This window comes from Prionailurus viverrinus, chromosome B1 (genome assembly GCF_022837055.1).
Source record: "Prionailurus viverrinus isolate Anna chromosome B1, UM_Priviv_1.0, whole genome shotgun sequence".
In the NCBI taxonomy this organism is placed as follows: Eukaryota; Metazoa; Chordata; class Mammalia; order Carnivora; family Felidae; genus Prionailurus; species Prionailurus viverrinus.
The window spans coordinates 121354225-121371885 of NC_062564.1; the positions used below are offsets into that span (position 1 = coordinate 121354225).

Genomic DNA, 17661 nt, shown 5'->3' on the forward strand with positions numbered 1-17661 from the left:
TAATTTATAACGATATTTCACGAGCCAATAGCATATGGGGTAATGTCTCCTAATAAGACAATAAAGAAGTAACAGGCTCCAAATCAATGATAGATTAATTACACTATTGTTTCAGGCTAAGGGGAGATGAAAGAAATAAAGCTCAAATGTAGTGGACGTATAACTGTTTAGGAGTTGGTTCTCAGAAGAGTTGGCTTAGCTAACCAAGAGCTGACGTCCAGCTGCCAGGGTAAAGCAAAAGTCCCTTGTTGCTAGAGTGTGTTGCTAGGGGAATGAAGGCGCTGGTGATGTTGGCGGGCAAGATGATCTTCCAGCTCCATTTTCACCACTCCTCCAGAGAGTCACCTTGCCATGGCAGGAGCTAGTGTCCAAGGTCTTTGTATATGTGCAGCGCAAACAAGCTTTGCCCAAGGTCTTTGGAGAGACATTTAGATCAGGAAAGGGTACCTTTGCCCCAACCAAATATTCTTGGTAAGGCCTCACAAATTCTTGGTATATAAAGTTTCAAAGTCCCTTACATCACAGTGGCTCTGCCCTATGCTCTTATTGATAAGTTCCCAGCGGCACCCATCAATAGATAGGCCACTGAGTGCTTATTGACAACAACAGATGTTGATGCTAACATTCTAACACGGTTTCCTCGATGTGAACAAATTCACCCTTAGTTCAAAACAACTTCACTCAAGTCACAAACCAGTGGGTTTAACAGCATGACCACCAGTACACAACAGTACTAGACGAGACTTTCAATGGGACTTGGTTGTTAGTCTTTCTACGTAATTATTCCAATGTTTTTTGAGTAGTAATGATTGACTTAAAGAGTTGTGGTATTACATGTCAATTTAAAGATGACCTTATAATTAATGTTTCCTTAGTTATTTGAGAATTTTTTAATGTAAAAACTAGGCACTAAATAAGAGTGGAAAATCTCCCTTAGGTATGGCTTTTTATTAAGGAAGGGAACGCAGTCTGTTGCAGCTTTCTTATGAAATTAGCCCTTTTCCATTTGATAGATTAAGAAATTCATGTTTGATTTAAAATCAAAATTGGCAAGTACATTTTAAAAATAAACGAAACAAGTGAATATAAAGTCTCAGAGGATATAATTGTAGGTGGTAGTCACTAAAGCATTCCAAATTTTAAATAGATGTGTGAAGATTATGATTCGGAGAGCACACATTGGAGGTGCTAAGAATTGGGACCTCCTGCACGCTTTTTTTTTTTTTTAATAGGAGTGGGTGTTTCTTAGAAATGGTGGACCAGAGAGAGTCAATGAGAGCAGTTCTGGTCATCAGACCAGACTGAAGCAAACAATATAATCCGGTGCAAGCATTACTGAAACATGGAGAAGCCCAGAAGACCTGATATTTCACTATTGTGCCCATAGGGAATAGGGAGCAGAGAGCCAAGACAGTGGGGAATTAAATGCAAACCTGGGATTTTAACTCCTGCCCTTGGCTCTCTAGAGGGTGACTCTGAGGCAAAATATTTATCTTTGCTTCACTGTGGCACACAGATATAAGGAGATATGCCAGATTTATCATTTTTAAACCAATCCAATCCCCCCTTCTGTGCAAAAGTGGTAACGTCCTAAAATTGCCACTTAGATTTACATTGTTCGATACTTGGGACATAGATTTGCCACTTCATCAAGACCTTTCAAAGAAGAGAAAGCTTATTCATTAAAAAAAAAAAAATCTGATGCCTGTAGATGATTTAACCACAGGGATGGGGACCGTGGGTGGGCATGTGTGGGCATAGAAAATATGTGGGCATCTAGAGTTGAATGATGAATTTGAAAGGAAAAGAATTGTGTGTGGGCATAGATTGATTTTTCATGTCAACTTCCAAGTTTAATTGAAGTCTAGGAGGGTTCGCTATTTTTATTACAGAGATTTCTAAATTTTACATGTATTAAAGAATTGCTAGTCAAATAGTCCAACTCCAATATAGGTAAGGACCTTGGCTTATATTGCGTGTCGTAGGCCATTGAGTTGAGGACTTCTGAATGGTAAAGTATGTCTTGGGTTGAAGAAAGTTTTAGAATCCCTAGATACTTTTCATTTCTCAGGGAAAATTATCATGCTCCAAGGGAACTGCTTGCTTGGGAAATAAATTCAAATTGTCTTAAAGTATCTTGTTTGTGTTTTGGTTTTTCTTGAAGTAACTTGTTCATTTTTTGTGACATAGTTCTCTAAAAAAAATCCAATGTTCAAGGCAAAAACGAACAAATAAATAAAAAAACTCTGTGCTTGGGATGCCTGACTGGCTCAGACAATAGAACATGCGACTCTTGACCTTGGAGTTGTGAGTTCAAGCGCTATGTTGGGTGTAGAGATTACTTAAAAATAAAATCTTAAAAAAACACAGCCTTCTACGTAAGTTTATCTCGGTGACTAGAATTTTATGCATTACTATAAGTTTTCTATTCTAGAGATTACTGTAAATACCATTTGCTCAAAATATTGCTGTAGTCACTTCATCTAGCATTGAGAACCGATACATATAGTTGTATACCTGCAAATATAATTGAAAATGACTCATTATCTATTTTTAATTAAAAAATTATAGAGTAGACGCTTACAAAATGACACATCTTCAATTTTTATATATTAAAAAAGTTTTAACTATTTAAGTTAAATATTTAAAGTACTTAATGTTTAATTAAAATCCTTAGTTTAATCTGAATATTCAATACCATATATTAAAAACCAGTAAGTATAACTTTGCTTTTATCATGTATAAACTAATTTGTGATTGCCCTGGCCACCATGTTAAGCACTGGACTTGTACATATAACTTTTTTTTATTTTAACCACAAAAAAATCAGATTTTATTTAAGCTTTTCAGTAATGCTGAAATGTTTTGAGATTCTTAAAATATAACTTTTGTCAACTCATCTTTCATGTTGAATAAGTATTACATAATTTATTATGTAAGACAACTGCAGTTTTTCTAGTAATTAAATTGAGCTAACCAAAATATCAGAAATATGGAGTTTTGCGATTGAACTACCTAACCTTACACGTGGAAGGGGTAGTGGACTGTCACCTTCCCTGTCCCTGAGTCCTTAGATTTAAGAGTACAGAGTGGCCAGAGAATGAGAAAAGTTGTACATAGAAAGGATAAGGAGTGGCTATGTATCATCAATAAGCATATTTAAAGGAAAAGTATTTTGAAATTCAGGTAACAAAAGAACTCTGTACTGTAAGGTGCTCATTTTCACTAATTAATTATTAAATCCCTTGTATTGGAACAGTAATTCTTTTTAATTAATTAATGTCTGATCTTTATTAAAGAATTGCTTGTAGCACATTTCAGATTTATGTTCAAAAGTACTGTGTATAGTAAAAATTCTTTAAGCCAGAGGGAAAAAAGATCGCTTATTTTAAGAAATGCATCGAGCACCATACTACCCTTTTATAATTACTTTGGAGATGTTACATAAAATACCATTGTGCTGTATTTGCATGTAAACATTCAGGAAAACCAAATGAGGCATTCAGTTTGATAGTGAAATGATCAGTACACATACTGTGTCTAAAGCTGAATACATTTTAAGACTCTGGGTCTGAGTGTTAATATTCAGAGAAAGTGGGTAAGGAGGTCTTTGATAAGGATGGGGGACCTCATCATAGCTGTAGTAAAGAAAAAAAACACGAGTAAATAATAAATTGGGGTTTTATTTATAGACGCACTGTGAAGATTTTTTTTTTAGTTTAAGTGGGACCGGATGTTTCTGTTTACAAGATTAATATTCAACCACATTTGAGATGGGTAAGCATATTTTGACAGACATTAATGTCTGTAATGAAAGCCAGAGACTTTCAAACAAACAAGTGATGAATGTCCACAGAAATGGCCTAAGTAGGACCCTAGTAAATAAGTTCCTACAGTGTTTCTTCGAGGCTAGGTGTGGTTAATTTTTAAGCTGTCTCTCCTAGACAATATGTTTTGTGTATCTTTGCATATAGATATCATGTGTACGGATTAGCCTGTAGCCCAATACTGGTAGAAATTTTGTAAATCCAGGAGAATATAAATCAAACCTAATTGCTCAATATTAGAACCCAAGTGAAATTTAGTGAAAAGTCATCAGCACTTCCTTTTATGCATCCCTTCACTGTTTATTCAGAAGCAGGATCAGATTTCAGAGTAATTTTATTTACTCACCATGGCATTACTTTTGTATATTTTAGCTGGCGTATTATATCCTAAAATTAACATATTCTATTTTTCGTTACTTAAAGGCAGAGCCTTGTCTTCTGGAGCCACCTAAAAAATGAGATATTTATTATATACTTTAGACAGAAGAAGGCTGTGTTTGCATCTAAGAGTTTATAGGAACCCAGACATAAAGTAGATGAAGACAATTTTTTTCCCTTACATATTACATTGTCTCTCATTTTCTTTAACTTTTGTTCTTCAGTTTTGCAGTTTAATGCTTTTCCAAGTATCTCAAGCAAAAACTTATATATATACACGTATATATATATATATATATACGTGTATATATATATATATATACACGTATATATATATACGTATATATGTGTGTGTGTATGTATATATATATATATATATATATATGTATATACGTATATATATATCTCACATGATAATCTCTTCAGAGTCTGGATCTGCTAATATTTGTTTTCTGTTGCCTACTTCTCCCTAGTCCTTCTCACTGCCTTGTGTTGAATACAATACATAGTAGGTGCTTAGTAGGTGCTTGATGATTGATTGGTTGGTTGATTGATATGGTTTGATTAGAACAGTAGTTTGTGACATGTACAAATGTCCACGAGGGAGAAATGGAGTGCCAATTTACGGAGGTCAGGCCAGAATGTGTTTTAAGTTGTGTTTGACATGTGATATCCTTAAGCTGTCTCTTAACATGTGTCAACATAAATATCTTGGACAGCCCTGGTGCAGACAGTAGTCACATGAAATATGGGACAAGAGCTGTTTCTGTACACATTCTGATTACAGAGAGGGGTGGAAGAGACGTGTCTGGACTTGCAAAATAGTGTATCTGCTATGGTTGATTGACATTGTGGAGCATGTTTGGGGGGTGGGAATTAAACCGCCTGGCATTTTGTATGCCTTTACTTACGGTATAGATCCGTGAATCTCAGTCTGGATTTCCTATCAGCTCACCCCAAGTTTCCTTAAAACCATGCCACTGCCCTGGCCCTATCCTAGATAGGTTAAATCAGAATTTCTAGACATTGCCCCTCAGCATCACTCACTTTTAAAAGTGATTCCAGCGTGCAGTCAGTTTTGAGACAGTTTGGAGTTTTGTAGGAACCAAAGTTAGAAAAGAAGAAAGATTACAGAATATACTTTTCACTCTTCCCTATTTTCCTACTTCCTTGAGAAGGATGCGACATGGTCCAATCATCATCTAGTATAAACCACTTGTATAGTTTTAAATGTTCTAGTATCCATATTAAAAAATAAAAGAAATAAGTGGAGTTAATATTAATAAATTTTATCTAGTCCAGTATATCCTAAATCTTCTTTCAGCATGTAATCAACATACAAATATTAATGAGATATTTTACACTCTTTTTTTTTTTCTCATATCAGGTGCTCTAAATCCAGTTCATATTTTGTAGGCGTACAGCTCATCTCAGTTTGGACCAGGTGGTTTTCAAGTGTTCGGCGACCATATGTTGCTAGTCAATTGGACAGAACAGATTTACAGGGGAAAGTGCTGGAGTACAAACCAGGAGACCTGAAGTTTAGTGTTGGGTTTGCTGAATAATCCTGTGTCCCTGTAGCATTCACTTAACCCCACTCTGAACATCAGTTTCCTCTTTTTTCATATGAGGCTGTCCGGGGTCAGTCTAACTTAAGACTTCTCATTTTGAGTTTTCTAATTTTGAGTTATTAAGAGTTTTCTAATTTTGCCCCAAAGAACCCCAGGATTTTGTGAGCGTACCTTAACAGTGATCATAGGGAAGAAAGAGAAGTGAGCCGCTTTAGGCTCTTTTTTCCTTTGGGTATACTTGAGGTGTCATTTTTTTTTTTTTTACTAAAAAAATGAAGCAAAACAAAGGCTTGAAAAAATCACTAGGCTAAACGTTTTCTTTGCCTGTGATTCTTTCTTGCAGCATCTGTAAGACTATTCCAGGAAGAGGTCAGGCAGCGGGTGTCCTGCTCTTCCAATGAAGGTATCACCATGGCAGTGACTCTTGAATATTTCCCATCAAATAGTAGGAGTAGCTTTGATAGTGGTTAATCTGGGTCGGATTTGCGGAACAGAAACCTCAAATACCTAGATATACTCCAGAGTGAGAGCAGACCACTTATGACTACTGAGGTGCATAGCTGTCATCTAAAACTGATCTTGCCCAGATCAGAGGAGGAGACACCTGACTCTTTCAGAGCTGTGGTCCCCATGGTCAGCCAGAACCTAGAGCTAGAATAACTCTGGATACCGGGCTTTTCTGACTTGGAATGTGTTTCTCTCTGATGGATGAATAATTGACAACAACTTCAGTAATTATTACATAGATGCCAATATTGGATACACATGATTTTAGTTCCCAGGCTAGTAACCTTTCTCTGTATCAGGTAGATGAACATTCTGGTGGCATCAACAAATAGGGGAAAAAATGAGATCATATCCTGTTCATTGGAAATCAGTCTGTGGCAGATTTCCACCATCAATGACATGGGAACACAATCCTGGTCCAGTATCTTGTTTGCCTTTAAAGCCATTGGTGTAATTTGCTTGAAGTCAGTCGAGGATGTACATAACCCTAAATTTTAGTGACTTTGCTGTTATATTTGAGGGGGAAAAAAGTGACATTGAGTGGAAATTGTGGAGTGAAAAAAGCTGAGAGTGATTCTATCTACTTTCGGGTTACTTCTAAGAAGACTACTATTGCACCATATTCCATACTTAATGGGCAATTATAACAAAATCGTTTCAGCAAGAGTCAGCCAAATATCAACAGATACTTCTAAATTTTATTAGCATGCACAAACTTAACTCCTTCAATCCTGGTGTACTCTCGTACCAATAAAAGCAACTTGTAATACTCAAAGCAACGGAGGGGGGGGGGTGGAAATCTCCAATTTTATCAGGTGTAGCCATTTTTATGAGTTAATGAAAGGCTTGTTTTCTAAGCACATTGGATTCTTTGGTCGAAGCAGTTTTTGCTTGGTACTTGTCACCCATCTGCATGGAGGACTCTAGGTGAACAGAGAAAGCAAATGAATATGACCTTTGTAAAGCTAGTATTTTCTTTATGAAGCCAAAGCGTGTACAGATTCACAAATATTAGCCCACTCTTATTTTTGTCCCAGAAAACTTCTCTCTGGCTTACAGCATCTCTGCATTCAAACCTTGGCATCATTGCTGCACATCTCGGTTCCCTGGGGGCCTTACCATCTGTTTATCTGGTAACAGGCCCCATCTCATCAGTTTCCCTATCATCCAGTTGGAAATAGAGCCCTCTGGTTGGCCTTTTCCCTCTCTTTTTGCTCCTGTTTATTTGGAACCAGAGCCTGTATTTTAGAGCAGGTGGCTTTACCTTAGCTGATTACCTAGAATTAGCAATTACTGGAAGATAAAAGATTGGCATCGAAGAGGGAGCAGCTTTTATTACAGTGATCTTGGTGTTTGAGAGAGCCTAGGGACTTGGAGAAAGTCTAATTCATGAAGGTGATGCGGCTCAGGTGCGCTCCCTTTGCCTCTCACCTTCTAAAGGCTTCCACTCTTTCAGGTTTAACTCTTTGATCTAGCTCAAGTTTAAGAAGGCCAGCTAGTACATGGGTGGCAGAGACCCACTGCCTTTATAAGCCTGATAACAAATCAGCCTCCTACCCTGCTGTGCTCCTAGGATTCTTGCCTGAGGATTGTAAACCTTCACAGTTGTCCAACTCCTACCTTGGGAATTAACTCAAAAAAAAAAAAAAAAAAGTCAGCTCTTAGCCATACTCCAAGCATCCTTTTGAAGTTTCTTCCTTTCCATTCCCCAATATATATCTGGGGAATTTGGAGGAGTTGCCAGGTAAGATATTTCCTAATTTCAAATGGTACATAAAGACTCACCTAAATACACAGGGGCCATCGAAACGTTTCCATGTTTTCTTACCAAGCGTATCTGTTAGGTAGGGAAAAGCAGGGGAGGGAAAGGAACAAGATGAACAAAATCCCCAAATGCCTGAAGTCTAATGACCTAAATTCCTCTTTTTTTTCTCCTCCTTGTTTAGTTCTTGCGTTTTCTCGTTATTATCCACTACGCTTTGGCATTCTGCATTTTGTGTTTTATTTTCCGTCATGCTTTTGTCTTATGTATTCTATTATAAGCTGCCCCAAATAATTTTTGAAAATAAAAGCAGTCTTTATAAGAAACACCTTTCAGTATTTGTTAGAATTTCAGTTTTCAAAAGTGATTTCCTCGTGACCTTACAATTTTTAAGCACTGTCTTAAGTTCTTTTTGAGAAGCCGTGTAGGGAAGTTGTAGACGTGCGTATTCTGGCATCAGACTGCTGGAGTTTATACTCATTGGGTCTACGTACAAATGGTCAGGTGATTGTCTTGGGCAAAGTGCTTAATACTTTTAAGCTTCAAGTTTCTCCCCCACCGTATTGTTATGAGGACTAAGTACATTTATATGTAAACACATGTATGTGTGTCTTACTCATGTTACAGCTTTACTGTCATGTTGGCCTTTATTACCCAAACAATACTTGGCATAAGATAAACACTCTATAAATGTTCGCTGCTAATATTACTGTGTACTCTAGTTATTATAACAACGCTCAGATAGATGTAATCCCCACTCTGCAGGTGAGGTAACTGAAGCTAAAGGAGGTGATTTCACTTGCCCAAGGTCATAAAACTGGTGAGTGGACAAAGCCAAGGTTTGCACTCAGATTCATCTGACTGCAAAAGCCTCATGCTTATCCGCTTAGTCTCCTTCTGCCACTTCATTTTGGCAGCTTAGTTAAATAGATATGCTTGGATTATTGAGAAAATCAAGTTGCACCATTAGTACAGGTTAATTTCCTGAGTTTTCTTTTCTTTTAAGTACTTACAATTTCTCTCGAATAACAAATCCATGCTGTGAGATTGCACAAAATTTCTTGCTATAGCTTTGCCATAAATCTTGCTTCTTTGAGAGAAACTTTTAAGAAATAAGGGGTCTAGGTTTCTTTCTTAATATCAAGTGTTCTTCCTAAAAGAGGAACCATTATGTGGAGATGTTCTAATGCATATGGCTATTGCATATGGCAGAGGAAAGTTTCATGAAACTGTGTTTCTGGTCCTTTGAGAGATTTCTAACAGATCTCTGAGTTGTTTTCCAGTAATGAATGCTCATGTGAAATAGACAAACAATGACAGCCTCAATGAAGGGGCTCATTGGCCATTTCTTAGAAATTTAACCTTCATGATACCATCTCTAACCGTGGATCTTTGGATGTCCTGGCACATTGTAAGAGTTTACTGAATAGCCTCCAGCTGAATGAGTGAATGAATGTATTCACAGATGTGAAGAATGAACAGTAGCTGTAAGAGAGCTTCTTAACTGTTGAGGTATGGGGGTATGGTCGAAAGAGAGAACGGTTGGTTCTGAGTCTGAGTGGTGAGTTGAATTTGTCATTATGTCATATTTCTAACTACTTGCGTCTCCTCCCTGACACCATATTGCCCTTCAGTGTTCAAGATGACCCTTTGGCACATGCACACACGGATCCTGATTTCCTGTTTAATATCAGTGCATTTATACCTTTTTGCTCTCGGATTCTTGCTCTGTTCTTAAACAGTGAGTCAATCAGTTTACTCTGAGGTGTGACTTTAGTTGGAGGGATAAATCTGGTCTGGCAGACCTTTTCCCAGTGGGGAAACATCATCTCCTGGGTTAGTTATGGTTGGATGTATGGAAACTATTTTCTTTTGTTGAATTGATTCTTGCCTAACAGAAACACCTCTATCTTTTTGCTTTATTAAACTTAATCAGGATCTCATATGCAAGAGATCGGGACTGGGTGAATCAGCAAGTGATTCCTTTCAGCAATCGCATTGCATCTAGAATCAAAGAAAGAAGGCAATCTTTACTTTTTGGTAGTCCTTTGTTGTATTTTAATATGGGAACTTTCAAAACACTCCAATAAGTGGTTAGTGGTAGAGAAAGGTATTTGGCAGTTATTATTGAAACTTCTGTTGGGTTTAGCTAATGTAACAATTTGATTTTTTCCCTTTCAGCTGTCCCATTTCCTCCAAGTCACCGACTTACAGCAAAAGAAGTATTTGATAACGATGGGAAGCCTCGTGTGGATATCTTGAAGGCACATCTCATGAAGGAGGGCAGGCTGGAAGAGAGTGTTGCATTGAGAATAATAACAGAGGGGGCCTCAATTCTTCGACAGGAAAAAAATTTGCTGGATATCGATGCACCAGTCACAGGTAAGTCCTCAGGATGGAGACTGCCTGCTTATACAACACTTTGTTTTTAACATCAAATCAAAGAATCCTAGATACCAATGAGTCTTCAAATACAGTATTCATCTTACCCTCCAACTGTCAAATGTGTACATTAAGAAGTAAAGCTATTATAATTATGCCACGATATTTTTTATTTCATGTGTTAAATACCTAAAAGGTTGTGATGCTTTAAGAAGTGTTGTACAACTCAGAGGTGATAAAGATAACACTTTATTTTAGAGGTCATCTTGTTTGTCTGTGGAAACACTAACTGGCACAGAGAATACAACGTATTTGTTGGGAAAGATTAGACAAGGTACACTGAGACTTCCACGGTGGTTGAGCACATCACTGAGTTAAAGCAGTGGTTCTCAAAATGTCGTGCCCCAGACTAGCGTTATCATCTCATTCCTTGGAAACTTATAAAATGTAGAGTCTTAGGCCCCACCCTGAACGACTAAATTATATTCTGTGGTGTGAGGCCACAGTCTGTTTCATCAAGTCCTCTAGAAGTCTCTGATGCACATTCAAGTTTGAGAACCGCTGAAGTTTAGGGAGAAGCCAAATTTCATGCCTTCTTAAGAGTATTTTGTGCCTAGAAAATGTCTTTACTATGTGAGTTTTTTGATGTGTTACTTCTTACGGACAAATATATATTTTGCATAAGTGTAACTTCTCTTAGTCCCTAAAAATTAAATCTTGTCAAAAAAATGTTGTATGGTGTAGAGGGTCAAATAGTAGAGACTTTTGATCTATTATTTGTGGAGTTTGCTAAACTTGTAAGTTTTCATTTTTTGAAAAACTAAGACAACATTTATTTTCTCCTTCATTATTACCATTCTGGCAAAGGAAAAAAAATTTAGACACAGAATACTGTCCTTTTCAAAATAAAGGGGATATTTTAAAATATTTCACTTATACTACTGATTGCCTCTTTCTTCCACATTTGTATTACTTATGTGACCGGACTTCAATGGTATATTTGAACGTTACTGTTAAGAGAAAGACAAGGTCTCTAGAATACCAGACCAGATCTTCATTGGTCATAATGTCCCTAATCGTTCTTATTCCGAAGAAATGGACAGTCTTGTTTCATTTTTGGTCAGCGATGCAATTAAAAAAATAATAATAATGTGTTTGGGGCCAGGCAACAGGATAAATTAGCTCCAATGGTTTTAGCTCCCTTTTGGCCAGTGGTGAGTAAATGAAGCCATGGGTTCACTCTGTGTGTATCCCTGTGAACCCCATTTTCTGTGTGTTAAAATGGAGTCATGCTGTATTATCTCCAACTCATAGACACTGAAAAAATGAAGACAAAACAAATGTGAACATGCTTTACTTTATTAGATACTAAAATACTGAAGTTTTTTTCTTATCTAAATATTAGCTTGGAAGCCACCAGCAAAAAACAAAAAAAAACAAAAAAACAAAAAACAAAAAACCCAAACCAATCCAAACAAACAAACAAAAAAAACTACTTTAAAAATTGAATATAAACTCCACTTATAAATTAATGATAAAATATTAGCTTTAAATGACATCTTTATCATTAAGCTTATTTGTTTTTATTAAGAAGGAATAGCTTGATATTTTACTATGAGTTTATTTTTTCTCCATTTCACATGATAATATGTGACTTGCAGTGAAGAATTCATGTTAAGTTCACGAATGAGCCCAGGAGGTGATAATGGAGGTGATGATTATAACTTAAAGACACATGAAAATAGATATTTAGGGCAATGTATTTTCTGGGATGCAGTCAGCTCTTTTGTTTGATTAGGGTCTGTCCTGAAAGAACACAAAGAGAAGATTCTGGAAGAGTCAGATTTATGATGTTTTATTCTGGAAACCTTCTGGAGTTCAGGAACTAATTGCCTCCATGTTCACTATACATCACACCTGGTTGTGTTCTAGTGAGATCCTAGCTGATGGTTTGGCAAAGTTTGGGATATAGATATGAAGACACTGGAAATCAGGACTCAATTATGTATATCTTTCCCTGAGGGAGAAAAAAACCCAAAACTTTTTAAATAGTGATAGAGGCAGCTCTGGAGATATCACAGAATGTGTAGCACTAGTGAAATATAATCCAAGCAGGAAAAACTTTTCTCTAGAGGAGTGTTTATAGTTCATAACAAAGGCAGGATCCCAAAGAACCTCTAGTAGATTCCATTGTAGTGTTCTCTTTTCCTCTTTTCTGGGAACATAAGGATATGGATCATAGTGACAAAGGAGCTAGAAAAAAAAAATGATTTTAACATTTGGGTAAAAGGGAAAAAGGAAAAACCTTTTGCATATAATCCACCAGAAAGCTAAATTTGTAGCTTCATTTTCCTAACCCATGAGTTTCTGAGCAAAAGCTGAAGCATGCAGAATTGCAAAATGAAAGCAGGATATACTGATCAGAGAAAATTACAATCTCTTTGTGTTTCAAGATACTTCTTACAAGAATCTGAACCAACAGTATAATATTTATTTCTGAATTTAGAATATTTGCTGCTTGGATGACTGAATCAGTAAGGTTGTACTTTATTACCAATACTAGGCTATGCAGTGAAAGGCATAGTTCACATTTAAAAATCTTCAGGATAGAGTGTCCTCTATGTAGTTCAGAGCTCCATACTTAGGAACGATGGAAAACTTAATTCAGAGGAGAGGGAAGAAGAGGAGGGGGAGAAGAAGGAAAATACAGTTAAAAGTTACAAATGAGAACCTGTGTAAAAGGGTAAGAGGAAAGAAGTGAGGACTTTTAACGTAGTGGGAAAAGCAGGAAGCCTGACAACATGGTGGTTTTCGAGCGGTATTAGAAATAGTCTCTCGCACGCCTATGTGAGATTCCTGAAAATGGCGAGGTGAGTGAGTCCTGGTAGAAACTGACCAGTAACTTCTTACGTGGAATTCACCTTTAAGTGGAGTAGGAATGTAAGCTCTCAAAATGGAACAAATGGCAAATATTTTGTAATTATACACAAAAGCCCCTCCCCCACTTTCCCTCTAGTCTTCCCTAGTCCTAATTTTTATTCATAAAAATGTTAGGAGGACTTTCAAATGCTAGGAGAAAAGTCGTGCTAACATCTGTGCCATGGTTTTCCCCCATTTTGAGAAAAATCTCGAAATTAGCACTCTAGTTATTTGACATCTGGACATTATTTCATTCTTGTAGCGGGTCTTTAATGTTTTAATGTACAGAGCTGCCCAAATCCCCTTCCCCCCACTTGAAGTATTTCCATAGTAATGAAAGGTTTGTATTGATTTAGGATTTTTTTTTTTTTCTCCTTTCAAATTCTGTACCTTTTACTTTGGGGCAGAAGAACCAGGAAGCTGCCTAGTCCCAACCTGAACCCCTCTCATGTGTCCCTCTAGAGGAGAGACAACACTGTGTACCTTGCCCTCCTGGAGGTAGATTTAGATAAACCAGTAACCTTCTCCATGAGAGTAGAGGTGACAAGTAGCCATGGGTCCCCAAACTAAACCAAGGAGGTATGAGGCATGTTTTGCTCTTTTCTGTAAGCTAACTTGCCTGATTAGAATGGTAGCTGTTTTAGATATTTAATTTGAAGCATGTATTTCTGTATTCAAGGCATGTTGTCAAGGAAAGTATTCCCTTCTTTGATTCTTTTTTTGAAAATTCAGTTGAGTTTATCTTTGTTTATTGGTAATACACAAATGGATCATTAAAACATGTGGCCAAATATCAGTGTGGCAACTTGGTATGGACTGAATGTTTGTGCCCACACCCCAATATTCAGATATTGATGCACTAATCCCCAATATGATGGTGTTTGGAGGTGGGCCGTTGGGAGGTTATTAGATTTAGATGAGGTCATGAGGGTGGAACCTCCATGATGGAATTAGTGCATATATAAGAGGAGGAAGAGACGAGAGCTCTCTCTCTCTCTCCTCCACCCGAGGATACGGTAAGAAGATGGCCTTCTGCAAACCAGAAATAGGGTCCTTACCAAACGCTGAATATATGCCATCACCGTGATCTTGGACTTTCCAGCCTCCAGAACTGTGAGAAACGTTTGTTGTTAAAGGTACGCCATCCACAGTATTCTGTTGAAGCAGCCCAGACTAAGATACAATTCATTTTGGGAATTCCATTTAATGAACATTTAGTGAGCATTTACCTTGTATAGGTGGTGTGGGTTATATACAGAGAATAAGACCTGGTCTGTGCTCTCCAGGGGCTCAGAACAGGATAACTAAACGCGGTATTTTGCCCAAAGATATGTACACCAAACTGCTGGTGAAATCACAAGATAGGATCTAGATTCATTTAAGCCAAGTAAGAAGTATCCAGATGGATATAGTTAACTTAAATCCAAAAGTCTTCCTATCTTCTAAATGGCTAAGGTTTCCCTGAAAGAACCCACTGATTATTATATTCCATCTTTGAGTGAAAGAAACAGTTAAATAGCTGAGATCCTGTCTTCATTAGGGACTGAGAACTCTTTAGAAGGTTAGGAACTATGGATGATAAGCACATGAGGTGGAGTCCTTGACCAGAATACTCAAGGTCTAGTTGGGGAGCCAGATACAAAAACAGATAATCACTAAATCATTTGTTAAGAACTGTAATGGAGGTGCCTGCAAACTCATGTGGGAACTTGGAAGAAGGAATGCAGGAAAGCCAGGAACGTTTTGACAGATTTCGTGATATTTGAACTGGATCACATCTGAGAAGTAAAATTTTACTACGTGAAAAAGTGAGGGAAGGGGATTCGGAGCCAAGACAACAGCGTGTTAAAGGCGCTAGTGTTTTCGGTAATGTGGTTAAGACATGTTTTTGGAGGTTTTCTGTGGGAAACCTGGGTCTCAGAAGGATGTGAGGGTGAGGGTGGGGCGAGACAGAGGTCGGAATGTCAGGTTTGGATGTGAGTCTCTCTTAGGCAGCACTGAAACATTCCGAGACTGTTGTACAGGCACCGGAGAGTCTAGGGGTCTTTGAGCAGCAAGTTACATAATCAAGTTTCATCCTGGAAGAGATGAGTGGACTAGAGAAGGAACTCGGGAGGGGCTTTGGTTAGGAACCTCTCATACTCGCCCAGGGAAACCAAGATGATGCCTTCGGCAGGGTAGGAGGGTTGGATATGATTTTGAATACAGCTCCTTTGAAAATGCTAGTTAATACTAATCTTAAAACATAGGATTAGTTTGTGCTTAAAAATCAGTATTGGTTAAAGACTTCTTGAACAGGGTAACATGGTTTATGCAAGGACCCAGTTTACTACATTTCTCCTTGGAGTTCTCATACTTTCCTGTTTTCCCTTGGACTTAGCAGAGAACAGTTTCCTCATTTAGAAAAGCAAAAGCAGACCAGAAGCCTAGGTTTTTGACGAGAGTGATTTAGAACACATTTTCTGCTCTCTGGGCCGAGGGGAGAGGCCAGCATCAGCTGGGCAAACTGCTAATCTCTCTAGTTTGTCTGTTTCCTGCACGGGGGGATTTGTCCCTGGGGCAGCAAAGGATTCCCTCAGTGGCTGTGCCTGCCATTTAGCATGTCAGACAGTTGCCAGGAGAACCCTCTGGCTTTGTTCCTGGATGTGAGAGTGGACCAGTGGCCAAGTTTAAGGTCATGGCATTCCTTCCCTTACAGCAGCTGACGTCAATTAGGAGAATTCCCCATGCCTTTACTCTGGGGAGAGTTAAGTGGGGATAAGAATTCAGTGTCTTTTGAGACCTAAAAGATCAGTGTTTATTCTCTTCGTACTATCATTTGTCACTATCAAAGCCTAACATGGCCTTAGTTTATATGGGGATAAAATATTACTTGTGGGGCATTTTGCCCACTTAGATTTCAGCGGCCAGAACTGAAGGGCCTTCCCTGCAGCCAGAGGCCTATTTTGGTACCCAGCCCACTGCTGGCAGTCAGCACAATTCAGCCCCAGCCTGTGGCAGTAGCCCATCAGTTTTAAGTCTTCATTCCCCTTAATTTTGATCCTTGATTAAAAAAATATTTTTTTTTAATTTTAAACATTTATTTATTATTAAGAGACAGAGAGAGACAGAGCATGAGCATGGGAGGGGCAGAGAGAGGAGGAGACACAGAATCCTAAACAGGCTCCAGGCTCTGAGCTCTCAGCACAGAGCCCGACGCGGGGCTCGAACACACAGACTGTGAGATCATGACCTGAGCCGAAGTCGGACACTTAACTGACTGAGCCACCCAGGCGCCCCCCAAAAATCTTTTTTAATGATAATGTTGATAACAGGTCACTTCATGAGAGCCAGAGTCCTTTTCCCTGAAGTGTTTACCTCTCTGGGTTTGCAAGGTTGATTTTAGGAAAACCATCTTAAAAATGAGAGAAGGGAGTCTCAGAAGTTTGAGTCAGGGTTCCTCAAAATCGAGGGTGGGTGAAAATCTCCTGAAGGGCTTTGTAAAACAGAGAATGCTGATCCCACCTCCAGAGTTTCTGATTTAGTAGGTTTGGAAGAGGGCTTGACACTTCGAAGTTCTAACACCTTCCCGGGTGCTGATGATACCCTTGATTTGGGACCACACTTTGGGAACCACTGGTTTAAGTGACTGGTCCGACGTCTCATAGCTAGTAAGCTGAAAACCTTGTTTTGAACAGGCATCCATCTACATAACTCCTGGTTAGATTTCCTGATATATTATATACACTATTCTACCTCTGTGCAAGTTTCAAAACATTCAGGCATTTTCAGTTCATTTGACTAGAATTTGTTCTTGCTTATCACTGAAGAAAGCATGCTAAGAATGCTATTAAATGTTCTTGAGAAACAGAAAAAAAATGTTGATGGTTCATTAGAATTGTTTATATTTTATGTAAAAATGTATTGCTGTAGTACAAGGGGAGGAGAGGCAAAACAATAGTGCTTGGCATATTTGGGGCACAGAATTTATGCAGTTTTTCTCAGTGGAAAACCTTTGTAGTACTTTTCTTTATAAGCTCTCTGAGAGTTGACTGTGGAAGCTAAGGCTGGGACAGCTTATAAAGGAAAAAAAGAGGAAGACTGAGATCAAAAGCATCTTTAAGGGACTTGTTTGGTAATGAATACGGTATCATATGAAAAATAGCTGAGCCATAATAATTCAGCACTCCCGTGTAACAAACAAGTCAGTAATAATCTGTTAACATCAGTAAACATGTAACACCGTCCAGAGCAAGCATTTGACAGTAATTACAGTTACACGGTAATTCTCATGAACAGATATTCTGCTTTAGGATGCAGCATATCCAGTCCTTTT

The 17661-nt window shown here is 38.1% G+C and overlaps 1 protein-coding gene across 3 annotated transcripts in view; it reads left to right on the forward strand.

Annotated features, from left to right (window-relative positions):
* Positions 1-17661, forward strand: part of PPP3CA (protein phosphatase 3 catalytic subunit alpha) — a 326948-nt gene that overhangs the window by 153230 nt on the left and 156057 nt on the right. For all 3 annotated transcript variants that reach the window (XM_047855193.1, XM_047855194.1, XM_047855192.1), the window contains one exon: positions 10227-10427. In XM_047855193.1, coding sequence (XP_047711149.1) covers positions 10319-10427 — 109 coding nt within the window. In that variant the 5' untranslated portion in view covers positions 10227-10318. The remainder of the gene's footprint in view (positions 1-10226; positions 10428-17661) is intronic.